The sequence below is a fragment of the Athene noctua genome, chromosome 1 (genome assembly GCF_965140245.1).
Source record: "Athene noctua chromosome 1, bAthNoc1.hap1.1, whole genome shotgun sequence".
NCBI classification, from domain to species: domain Eukaryota; kingdom Metazoa; phylum Chordata; class Aves; order Strigiformes; family Strigidae; genus Athene; species Athene noctua.
In genome coordinates, this window is record NC_134037.1 from 115497342 (window position 1) to 115510560 (window position 13219).

Below are 13219 nucleotides of genomic sequence, written 5' to 3' on the forward strand. Positions count from 1 at the left end.
GCCACCCCTCCGAGACACTCTGCCCCGCGTTGTTCCTTACCCAATTAACAAGTTTTCTGCGGGCAAATCCATACAAATAAATCAGTTCGGGAGGGGTGGCCACTGACGTTATGAGCGCATCTTTATTGCAAACCAAAGCGGTAATTTCCAGCTACAGCACCGCACCCGTGTACGCTTTCACAAAGAGATACCCTGGGATGTACCCAGGGGTTGTAAAAAACAAAACTCTATACAGACCTCAAATCTAACCTGCATAAATACTTTTAAGAACAGTTACGACTCCCTCCTGGGACCGTAGTGCCTGTAACTCCTGCTCATCTGCATGAAGACGTTGCAGAACTTGACGTCTGAGATAATCTGGCCTATTACGACCCGGAGAGACCGCAGTTTTCTGGGGATAACTTTACAAGTATAAAAGGGAGCGATCGGTGTCTTCTGCGTTACTAACGCTAGATGGCACATGTTCTACTTTTTTAAGAACAATGCTTTCTGGTTTATAAAGTTTACCTTGGTCAACTGACCAAATTTCCGGTGCAGAGTCTTCACCTATACAGGCTTCTGAGAATGTTTCTATTTTGGACCAATTATGGTCTTTTTTGGTTGTAAGATCTATTAAGAAACTTCTCCAGTGAGCATTCCGGTCATGAATCTATTAAAAAAAAAAAAAAAAGGAAAAACAATTGTATCTGATTTTTTCCTAATGAAAACTTTAATAACTGAAGATTTAATCCAGTGCACAATCAAATAGTATCAGGGTTAACTCTGTGATACTGTGCTCCAAACATTAACTTAAAAACTTGTAATTGGAAAAAACTCTTATGCTCTGTCTTAGCAGTCACTTCAAGGCCCTGAAGGTCTCTGAAAACAGCTAAACTCAGCAATCCATTTTTCAGCATACCACAATGCTGAAAACAGGCAAAATCATGTTCACCTGCAACACAAAGACCTTATAAACCATCATGTTGTGGCCTCTGTGTAAAAGACTTAAGACTGCAAGACTAGTATCACAAAACATGGTACCATTCTGTTTTTAAGAAAAGGATGCAATCAGTAACAAGCATTTTAAATAGCTAGTCCTTCCTCATATGTTTTCACAGGACTAGATTTTCCATTTGAAGACAATACAAGTACTTGGGAGATGAATGCTTTGACAGCCAGCAGTGGGAGCTGCTGTGCTGCTGAAGGAAAATTCTGCACACTTCAGAAATAAATTTTTAAAAGCTGTGTGTAGATGGTAGATCAATCCCCCAACCCTAATACTCCTCACCAACATGAACCCTCATTAAGGCAAGAAACTTTTCTCAGTAGTTAAATGTCACCGAAGCAGTCTGCCTGCCACACAGACACACGAGAGGCAGCGTACCGACACGTGTCTGCGCAAGGTGGACATGTCCGTGAAGGTTCTCTCGCAAGCTCTGCACTTGTACGGCTTCTCCCCGGTGTGAATGCGTTGATGGCGGCGGAGAGCGCCCTGTTGGGTGAATGTTTTCCCACACTGCTCGCAGAAATATGGACGGGTCTCTAAAAACAACAAAACCCAAGAAGCAGGTTCTTTTGGCCCCGATTTCAGAAAACAAAAATCCTAAAGGTTTTTCACTGAAAAGATTGATATTGATAAAGTGGAGTACATAGGAGATACATACTTGGGGTCCTGGTTTTTGAAGTTATGTGATAAATGTTTCTTGACTGCAAAGGAAAGCCCGAGAACAGCTCCCTGATCTTGCAAGGGGAATAACAGTAACTACACTCTCTGCTCCTTCTGCTCTGACATCCTTCAACAGCACCAAACAGGCCTCAGTCTTCTGGGCAAGCATCATCCGATACGAGACACTATTGTGCCCTGTTTAACAAGAGAAGCCCTGCTTCTCTTCATCACCTAATTCAGGGAGCTTATAAAAGTGATTTTGCAATAAAATGTCACCATCCAAACTGGAAAGTGATTCAGACCCAACCTTGCAGTGCCATTTATTTTTCCAGCCCTGAATAGTTTGTTTTGTTACCTGCATGGACATTACTGTGCTGGGCTAGCGAGGCTCTCAGTCCAAACGTCTTCCCACAAACCTCACACTTGTAGGGCTTAGCACCCATGTGGCATCGTTTATGGCATTTTAAGTATTCGTTGGTGGCAAAATGTTTTCCACACACATCACATTTAAAAAGACGCTCTCCTGAGTAAAGAGAGAAAGATATTTTGAATTCTTTCAGCAGAATTTTGTACTTCAAAGGCGGTTTTAAAATGTCTTTCTATCCTTAGTAGTTTCCTTTCAGGTACTTGAAGTCTCTTCTGTGAGTCACAAAACAAAAAGTGTGCGTGCATCTTCTTCAAATCCCAGCTAGAAATTTCTATGGTATAAAGGGAGATGATGGGAAAAAACAGATGGAAGGAATAGAAGTATTTAACACCTACCTGTGTGGGTCCGTTTGTGGCCAGTTAGTTTGCCTTTATCAGCAAAGCAAGCCCCGCAGTCCTCACAAATATATGGCTTTTCCCCAGTATGGGACCTAAATGAAGTGAAACATAAATGAGTATTAATAAATTAGCTCTTGTGCATTCTTAAAATAATGTATCTGCAATGAGATGTTCTACACACTACAGGCAGTATACTTCATGTTTTAAATGAAGCGGAAAAAAGTACGTTCTGCTCAGTCATGAAATAGAGTGTTTACAAGTATGGGTGCTACACCTAAGCACTAAAATTCCCATTTAAGGTTTACCTTTTCCTCACTCTCAGGCCCTAAAAAAATCCACCTTTTTTCCCCCCAAGTTATAGCTCACAGTATCAGCATTGGAAGGGAGAAAGCAGGAAAGATGACAGGCTGCTGCTGTGCTAGAGGCTGAAAGTGCATCCAGATTGTCCCCAGCACAATGCCAGCAGCAGATCTCTTGGGACACTGTGGGCCACATTCTTGGCTTCCGTAATCTCAGCCTCATGTCCTCTGGCCTGCAAACTTTAACTGGCAGGATATTCCCATTTTTAAGACAAAAGGCAGGCAAGCAGTATTTCTGAATGCATACTAGACATCTGATTTTAAACTACCTCAAATCAGAGAAAGTCTGAGCCTCATGTTTGGTCTGAAAACCGTCCTCTCCCTTATTCCAACCCAAACAGTATGATGTGCAAAAGCATGGATAATTTTGAGTTGTTAGGCAAAATGCTGCAAATATGATACAGCCAGTTACCAAACACAAACCCCATGAGTCACTGGTTTGTTGCAGTCATACTGCACCTCACACGCAGCGCAGATCTGCTGCGTTTCAGCTGACAGATTATCTTGACATCCAAAAAGATGTTTTGCTGGTCCTGAATCGGTATACCTCACAATTTTTTAAATTGCTGTAAGAATGCTTAGGAGACAGAAGAAAGCTACTGTCCCCATTGTATGAGTCCAGTCTCCAGAAACAGATTCTCTCACCTTGTTTCCCCCTCCAGCAGTTAACTTCCTCTTATAACCTATCTGTTGTGCACCGTGTTTGGAGAAAGATGGGAAATTCCATAGGATGATTCACCCTCTCCTGGGAGAACACATTTAATACAGACGCCACCAGTTAACAACTCATCCTGTCTAGCGCCAATGACTACAGAGGGAGTCCAGATGAGAAGTCCAGCTTTTGAATTGCATACAAGAAGTGAAATTCCACACTAAATGACTTGCTCAGAGTGACAAAGAGTGACAGGGATCAGCATCTGGGTCCCTGAGGTCCCTGACTTCAGCCTATGCTACTTTTTATCAGTAAAGGACATCATCTTATTTTGAAGACTGTCTCAAATGACTGGCTTTTGCTTACAAGTTCGGATAAAGCATCTGTTTCAAAATCCCTACCAAAACTGATGCAATGACCAGCTGCAGGCAAAGCCTTTACGCAAAAGAATTAATCACAGATAATACAGAAGAAATTATATCCCAGTGTTCCTGTCATAAGGACATGCAAGGAGAATGACTCAGGACAGGGAAATCAGAAGAGGAAAAAGAAGCGCTGAAGTACACCAGGCATGCAGGGAGTGGTAATGGGAGAAGCAGTACTGTAGGCTGACCTTGTATGGATCTTAAGTTGTGATGGCTGAGCAAATTTTGAATGACAAATGCCACATTCGTAAGGTTTTTCTCCTGTATGCGTCCGCATATGAAACACTAGTGCTGTTCGGGAGCTGAGGATCTTCCCACAGACAGAGCAGAGAGGGCGTTTGACTCTGCCTTCATGCTTCCGCATATAATGTGTCCTCACATCTCTCTTTCTTTTAAAAGTAGCATTGCAAAGGGTGCAAGCAAACTGCCTTTCTTCAGTGTGGACACATGCTCGGTGCTCCTTCCAGCTGTTGTAACTAGCAAACGACTTGCTGCAGATGTCACACTGATAGACTTTACCAGGCAAGCACTGATGGACATCTCTGCAGTGATCCACATACTTTTTCCAGGAAACAAACTGCTCATTACACTTATCACATCTTATTACATAAGCAGATTTCTTATTCACCCCACTTTTATTTACCTTCTTTATTTTAAACTCTTCATCTGATTCATGTTCTTTACCATCCTTCTCATTAGTGTATTCATCATCCTCATCCTCAGTACAGACCTCCTCGTTATCTCTACTATCTTCAACTTCTGAATACCCCACTCCGTAATCTACCTCCTCCTCGCCCTTCACGCTCATTTCACCTTCATCTTCATTCCCCTCTTCACTCATTTTTTCACTTCTTGCTTCAGCTGCCTTATATTTCTGCTTCTGTTCTTGGTCATTGCTACAGTCTGCTTTGGTAACAGATGAACCCCTGGGTTCTTCCTCATGACCGGTGGGCTCTTCATGCCTTGCACACTTTTGTTGCTCAGCCTCCAATGTCCCATCCCATGTCTCTCTGTTGGGATCTTTGTCACAGCTTGTTGCATTCGGTCTATGCACAGGCGGAACTACCATCCAATAGACAGGCATAAGTTTCCTCTCTTGCCCAGACTTATGGATTTTTCTGTTAAAACAAACAAACAACAGAGCACAACTCCAATAAATTTAATTGTTTCATCTCAGACATGTTTGCCTTAGAGGAAGAGTCATTTCCTTCTAATTGCTCTTCGCACCATTTAAGAAATTAACAGCATGTTTGGAGAGCTGAACAACAGGGAAATTTTGTGGAGTTGGACCAGATAATCAAAGAACTTTTAAATGTCTCAGTTTATCAAGGATGGTGCCTCTCAAGTATACATATTCTAGTGACTATATGACTAGTAACATAGGATGGACTGCAAATGTTCCTCCAAGGCCATGGTGGATGGGGTAAGAAATTACAGACTTAAACCAAGGGAAATATAGATTAAATGCCTATATGGAGAAACAAAATAGACCCCCTTGTAAACCATCAATTGAAGAGGTTTACTTGTCACTCCTCTGTGTGTGGAATAAGTAATGTCATTATACTTGCGACACATCTGGAATGTTTTTTTTTTCTGCTACTGGACTGAGCTGCAAATCAATTTTAACATTTTTTAAAAGGGAAGCTGAGTAGAAAACCACCTATCTTCTGTACCACACAGCCAGGGTACAGAGAAGTTTGACATGTAAAGTGGCTTTTGCAGTTCTGGAAACTACTGTGCAATTTCAACATCTTGTTTTCAGTCAGGCAGCACTTAATAAGCCTATCTGGAATCTCACGCTACCCAATAAAACAGCACACAGGATATCTGGCCCATGGAAACCATAATAAAAAGCACACAGTGCCCTGATGCTTATGAAATGGGCGTTTTCTTGTGCATTTTAAACAGATGCCAATTCTTCTCGGGCTCCTATTTAAAAACCCAGATTTGAGGCTTCCAAAATCACCTAAGAGATCCAGTCGCGTTAAGCCTCCTTTGATTCAATGGGAAACATTTGCCTAAATTCCCAGTTTGGGAGACCTCAATCCAGTATTCTGGACTGAGCGCTTGACGAGGTCAGCGGTAAAACTCTGCCTATTTCAACATGCTTCTGATCAGATCCAAGGAATTCTGGAACTAAAGCAGTGAGGACTTCAGGAACACTTTTATCCTGGTGCCCAGAGAGAAAACACATTTCCCTGCAGGCGCACGGGTGGACACACACACAGAGAATGCTGTACCTTACGTGAGTATTGTAAGCAGACCTCTGAGCAAAGCTGGCGGGGCAGCGTTCACATTTATAAGGTTTCTCCCCTGTATGCGTTCGTATATGGACTGTCAGGCCGCATTTGGAACTGATGACCTTGTCGCAGTATGGGCAGGACTGAGGATCCTGCTTCCTCTCGTGCACCCTGCGGATATGGTCGTTTATGTCCTTCTGGCGCTTAAACCTCTTGTCACAAAACACGCAGGAGAAGCCCCACTCATCACTATGGACAGCGAGGCAGTGCTGCCGGAGGTTCTGGTGAGTGGAGAAGAGCTGCTCACATGTGTTACAGCCGTACTTGACAGCCAGATTAACATCATGCTTGTGCTCCAAGTGTGACTGGTACTGCTTAATAACACGAAATGATTCATTGCACTTCTCACACGCGATCTGCGGCAAGACTTTTGCCACGTGCCGCGGTGATTTCCTACGTTCTGTTTTACTGGCAAATTTGGAAATTAAACTGTTTTCATCTTTCCACTGCTCAGGCAGAGCGTTCTTAATCACTACGCAGGCTTCCTTTGACTCAGCCTGACTTAGGAGAGAATCACTACTTTCATTATCCAGACTAATAATATCCATGCTGAGTCTGCTGCTGATATCTGTTTTGTTACATTTTGGTAGCTTTGCTGTCCTGGATTTTGGTGCTGGAAAAGCAGTGTCCTCTTGCTCCAGGCTTGCCGGTTGTCCTTCAATGAGTTCATAGCCAGACAGCCACTTCTTATGTTTTTGCCTATCCCAAAGTTTCCTCTGCATGGGTATTCCCACAACTTGGGAAGAGTTACTGAGTTTGCGGTCCTCCTCTTGCTGGATGTGAGTCCACTGTGGCCCACCATTTTCACAGAGCTGACCTTTCAGATGGAGGCTCAAATCTAAGCCCTTCCTGCCCTCTGCTTTCACTTCTTCACAAATGTCAAGCAAATCCTTGCATTCAAGTCTTTTGGCTATTTCTTTCATCCGTTGCAGTTTTTCTGCTTCAATCTCCACTTCTGCAGTGTAAACAAACTTCAGGAACGAGGTGAACTCTTCTGTGTAAATGTCTTGCAGAGTCACTGTGCAATTCTTGGTATCCAGCATTTCATCATGCAGGAAAAGTCCTCTGAAATAATTGCTGGAAGCTGCCAAGACAGCTTTGTGAACCAGAAACTCCTCCTGAATTCCAAGATGTTGTGTATGAACCGTCACGTCACAGAGGTGACCGAACTGGTACAGAGAATGCAGTGCCCTCAAGAGGTTCGGAGCAGCAACCTTGGATTTCATTAGAATTTTCTTTTTCTCCATCCTGCCAAAAAAACCAGACAAATGTTTGAATGCTTGGTCTTCCCTTTTCCATGAGCTACCTTTTAATTCATACCAATCACTTAAGAAAAAGCTCAGTAGAGATCCATGTCCTAATTCCTAATTTACAAGACATGACAAAGACCTCAAGGTTACTTCTATCAATTAAACTACCATCAGCAAACACTCTTGGTTTATTAGCCACAGATTTAGATTTATACTCTAGGATAACCCTTCAGAGTGAATACTCTGTAGCACAGATGGTAACAGTAATGAAATATGAGTAACACAATTGGCCTAGCTTAATAATAAAACATTCTTCATACAAGCACTTTTTTAACAGTAAAGGTCACAACAATTTACATTGGAAACAAGCATCTTTCCCCACTCTTGTACAAAGGGAGAACTGAAGCATAACAAGTCACTTCCGATTGTTTCCAGGCTCATGTTGAAACAGAGCCTGCGTTTTCACAGTTGCACCACGCTCCACTCATTGTGCCAGGCATCACCCTTTTGACACAAGCGGAGTGATAAATCTTTGGATCTTGTTCAATTTTGTTTCTGTATTTTTCCCCATGTAACCAATCAGACCTAGGGGTTAATAATGATAGTAAGCTTCTATTGTATTTGGCCACTTAAACAATATACAGGGACAAAGTACATATCTGGAAATACCTATACATTTTCCGAGGAGGTATTATAATAGTGTTTTATTTGAAAAATATTTCAAAACTGTTACTTCTCAATCAACAAATAGAGGGGTCATAAGTTTTTTGACATTTTCACAAAGAACAATTTGCATTTCCCACCAGCTCTAGAGACAGACACTAGCTATTATTACAGTAAATCTGATCCCCAAGAACTCTGTGGCTTTCCTGTCTCAACCTGCATGTGACACCTATACTGTTGGAAGAAGTCTCATTTACCCTTGCCCGTAAAGCACAGTAACAATGCTGTCAACCTTATGGAGGCCTTTAGATGCTCTGCTCTGATCCTTTAAGCTGATATTCCTGATCTAGCATAGTTTTTAAATGCCTGTTATTTAGCACATGCTTACAACAGCTTTGTAACCAAAGGAAGAATGTGAGGCCAAAATAAACAGACGAATCAGATTGTTATTGCTTAAAGGCTCCGTTTAAGCTTGGCTTGCTGTGCTTCCTTCTCACAGTAATAATGGTTGGCAGAAAATGACACAAAACTGTACTTTCACTTCTCATCTGAATTATGTTTGACATTATATTAAATACATTTCTGGCAGATATAAACTATGTGATTAAGAAGACAAATGTGTCTTCAACATAAAGTACCAGGAAGTTGAATACAATACATAGCTTAGACTGAAGAGGTTTGAATAGCAAGCTTAAGAGAGAGCTTTGAGAATACTCTTCCTATTACAAGCTACCACAGCAAGCACCACAGAGGATAATCATCTTCTAATCTGTAAGGCACAAGTCACTCAGTGCTTGTGACAGCCTAAATAATGTTTTTAAAACAGCCTTTAAAGTTTTAAACTAATTTTCTAATGACCCCATTAAGTGCCACTGGAATGTGTACTACTATGTTTGTAGGAAGTGGACAAGATTTCTACTAGATATAAAATGTCTGTAAATTTGAGTTATGTGGAACCTCAAACATTTGTACTTAAATGGGGGGTGGGGGGGGTGGGGGGGTGGTGTTGATCCTGAGTACTCAATGAGCTCCTGTGAGAAGTTCCACCCCAATCAATGGGACTGCTTGGGATCCCAGCCTTCTCACCCAGCTGGTGCAGAACCTCCTCGCTCCCACACTCCTTCCCGCTAGCAAGTTCAAAGATGTTTACTCAGAGAAAATAAAACAAAAATATTACTAAAGGAAAAATACTTAGAAAAAGTAACCAGAAGAAAGAAACAAAGAAGGTGTTGAAATATCCCATAGAAGCTAGAAACTGAGGAGGGGGATGTGCAAAATAGCATTGTCTAAAATCTATCAGAAAAGGACTGCTCACATTCAGACTCCTACAAGCGTTCAATAATTATCAGTCTTTGCCTTATGAATTCTGACCAGCAGGCATCTTTAAAACAATCCCAACTCCACATCTGCCAACTACTCCCTACCAACTATCACCAGCTATGGGGAGACATAATCCTATCAGCTCCTACAGCACACTTGCAGGCTGCAGGAAAAAGTACTGATTCAGAAGTTAATACCAAATTCAGTCCACAAATTCACAAAAGCTTCCAGTTAATCTGTCCCCTGGCTTGCCCTCCTTAATGTTTTCCATCAAGATATGCTTCTTCATTTCTGTGCAGAACTGACCCCAGCATTGCGAAGCTCACTGATCAGTAGTGCTTAAAAAAAAAAAAAAAAAAAAAAAAAATCAATGAGCAGAGCATGTGCTGATTTCCTTTTTAAGATCCCTATCTGTGATAAATTCTTGATACGCACTCCCATGTGAGCTCTACTAACACAAATATCTGATACTAAGCCAAATGGAGAGGTATGTTCCAACATCATCTCTTTAGTTCAGCTGGTTCAAGATTAAATCAGCCCAGAAATCGTTTACTGAAATGCCTTTCCAATGAAAAATGCCACAAATGAATCAATTTTCACCATATTTTTTTCTTCAGAAAAAATGAGACTGTACTTTTTGTTACCATTTGGAGAGGAGATTGATCTTTAGTTTTCTGAAGTGGTGTTGAATATAGTTTGCTTTTATATGTAAGATTGTATGTAAGATTATCTTTTTTCCCCAAAAAAAAGTTCAGTTAATAGAAGATTTCTACGTGTTTTGCTTTCACTTAGAGGGTAAAGAAGCAGCTTCTTATCCCCAGTGGATTAAAAAAGCTGGTTTTGCCTTGCTCGTTACAGTTCATTAACACTTAATGATGAGAGAAGATTCTTGAGGAATTCTCATGCACAGCAATGGAAATGAGGATGATAAATATTGCAGTAAATTGTACAGTTACTGAAACAGAGAAGGAGGTATTTTGTTCTAATTGCAGGTTAACATTGGCTTGAAACAACCACCAGTAATCGAATAGGAAAAATAATAGTAACATCATTAATAGGTCTAATTCTATCCCTCCATTTATGAATGTAAGTGGTCTTCATTATCTTAACTTTCACCTCCAACTACATTCATAAACCAAGCATTCCCAGGGCTGCAACCCCATCTCTTTTGCTTTCCAGTGATCCTGCCAGCCCACATCTCAAAAGCATTGGCACTTCCCTCTCCTGCCCTAGTGCAAACACACTGCCCTAACCCGGCAGAACAAGATGCCGAGTGGCACCGCAGGATGGTCATGAAGGCGGAAAAAGCACAATGCAGCAGGAGGAGCACGCTCAGCTGCCCCACAGCTCCTCTGTTTTTTCTCATGCCCTCAGAAACTCTTGGAGCTGCTCCGGGGAGGTGGCAGGGTTCACAGCCCATGGGAAGGAAAGTGCCACTGATCACTGTGAGTTGTCATGAACCAGTTACCACATATGAAACCAGCAAGCAAAAGGGAGCTGGTTAGAGGTTAACAACAGCCCTAATAAATATTCTGCTGTACCCAGAAGCTACTTCTGAAAGAAGCGAGTTGCTAGTCTCTGAGATGCTGACTTCAGTAGGAAGATTCAAATGAAACCAACATTTTTTTCCACAGGTTGCATTTTATGGGTTCGTTTGTAACTTCTTTCAGCTTTTTACCTGGTAATAAAAGAATAAATACTTTAAAGACATCTGCAGGAAGAATAGCAAATATTTCTAAAACGTCGTTTCTTGGATTTTTGCTGTTCACATCTACTTTGCAATTTCTATAGGCCTGAGCTGTAACTAGTGTGATATGGTATAGCCCTTTTGAAATGAAGGCAGTGAAGGTATACTGATTTATACACCCAAGTATCTGTGGAGAAAAACCCAATAGGTCAAAGAAATTGAATTGCGTACTTCTCAAGAAAATCTGTTATTTCACAGAAATATGCCTTGCTTTTTGCAAAGTATAGATAATCTTTGGTTACTTAATTTTCCCCGAGCCTTTTCAATTAGATCTTAAGTTTCACTTCAGAGAAGCTAGGAGGAAATTCTTCCTTCTTTTCCCAGGGAGGGTTCCTTCAAACTCTCAATAGCTGTATGCACATGAACAAAGGGCCCTGACTGTGACTGAAATGAGAACCCTTGAAATTTTGATAGTGTTAGGTAAAAAAAAAATAAAAATTCTAGTATGCTCTTACTTGATCATCTTTACCCTCTGCAGAAACTGGCAAAATATCTCTTTGAAGTGCTAGTATGGCATAAGAGCATGTAATTGCTCCTCTTGATACCTGAGCTACCACTTGGCAAAATAAGCCCAACATCATAACAGCAGTGGAACACCCCAGATCTTGATTGATAAAATGAACTGCTCAAGAGGTGAGCCAACCAAAACTGCAGTACAACAGGCAGAATATTTCAGAGCACGCAAACCGCCCTAAGCAACGGGCAGTAAGACTCATTGCCACAGATGCATAAGACCTAGCTTCAGTCCTCAAACAACCCATACTTGTGATATTTTTTCTGACTTCTGCTTTGTTTTTTCCTGTAAAAATCAGGTAATGTTTGCCTGTCTTAAAGATGGATTGTGATGATAAATGTACATTCATACCAGTGAGACCATAAGCTAACATAGGTGAAAAACAGTATTACGAAGACATATGTAACAGTTGGAGTTACTCAAGTGCATTAATCATCTGGAAAACTAAGCTTATTCACATAAATTCCCACGAGACAGATACTCAGGACACTGAGAGAATAGTAACAACCACCACACCTCTCCTGCCAGTTTCTCGCCTGTTTGTGGCTGGATGAAGAATTGCCATCCAGAGCATCCCAATTTATCCACCAGCACACTGCTGGACAAATTCCTCCAAAAGTCCTTTAAAGCTGTTTGGGTCTTTTTTTTTTTTTTTTTTTAAACGTTCTGAACTTTGATTTCTGCTATGCTAAAAAAATCAAGTACGTTACCTTTGAGACACAATCGGAAAAGTTCCTCACATGAGAAAAATCACAGCTGACTACACTTTCCAGGTGGCACAGTGCTAACGCACACAATCCTATCTCAAAGACACCCCACCGTGTTACTCCTTACGCCGCTGACAAAATGCAGTTGCAATCGTCTTCTGGTTTTTATAATTTATTTTGTGCAGTCAACCGATTTCTACGCACGTAATGACCTGCAGCGCGAACAGGTGCCCCGAGCCCTGCAAGGAAATCAGAAACCAAAGACATTTTTCCCTGAGCTTGACAACAGTGTGAGTCTCCTCACGGTGTGGTAGGAGGCCAGAGCTCTGAGCAACACCGGCATGGACACGTGAGACAGCGCGGCTGTCACCCACCACCCGCGCAGAGGACAGGTCGCCCCCAAAGACACCGCAACGCCCCCCGCCCCGCTCCGCTCCGCTCCCGGGTGAGGCCTCGCCGCCGCCACGCCTGCTGCTCATGCATCGATGCCCAGCCCGCGCCCCAAGGCCGCCGGGCACCCTCCCGCCGGGCAGGGCGGCTGTAGCAGCGGCAGCCGGGCCCCCTCCCCACCCTCCCAGCGCCCCCCCCAGGGATGCGGCCCCGCCGCCCCTCAGGGCAGCCGCCCGGCCTTACCCTGCCCCACTCCCGCCTCAGCCGTGCTCCTCCCGCCCGGACGCAACCACAGCTTCCCTCCCACCCCCGACCCGACTCCCCTCCTCAGCGGAATGGTATGGCGCAGGGAAGGCCCGCCTGGCAGGGCCCCGCTGCCCGAAAGCAACATGGCCGTCCCAGCCTCGCCACAGTGGCCGCCTGTCTTTTGTAGCCATCTTGAGTGAGGGAGGCAGCGGGCCAGGGGCAGGGAGACATCTTGG

General features: G+C 42.8%; 1 protein-coding gene across 2 annotated transcripts; it reads right to left on the reverse strand.

Moving 5' to 3' along the window:
* Positions 1–123: 123 nt before the first annotated feature.
* Positions 124–13014, reverse strand: LOC141968964 (uncharacterized). Of its 2 annotated transcripts, XM_074924688.1 has the most exons (8): positions 12981–13014; positions 12351–12586; positions 6087–7394; positions 4035–4964; positions 2408–2502; positions 2001–2168; positions 1364–1521; positions 124–649 (listed from the first exon to the last, which is right to left on the reverse strand). In XM_074924688.1, the coding sequence occupies exons 3-8, from the start codon at positions 7391–7393 to the stop codon at positions 404–406; spliced, it is 2904 nt and encodes a 967-aa protein (XP_074780789.1). In that variant the 5' UTR covers position 7394; positions 12351–12586; positions 12981–13014; the 3' UTR covers positions 124–403. The 2 variants fall into 2 exon arrangements, with proteins under 2 accessions (XP_074780789.1, XP_074781648.1); XM_074925547.1 differs by lacking the exon at positions 12981–13014 and having other exon boundaries at positions 12560–12712.
* Between the last annotated feature and the right edge of the window lie 205 nt (positions 13015–13219).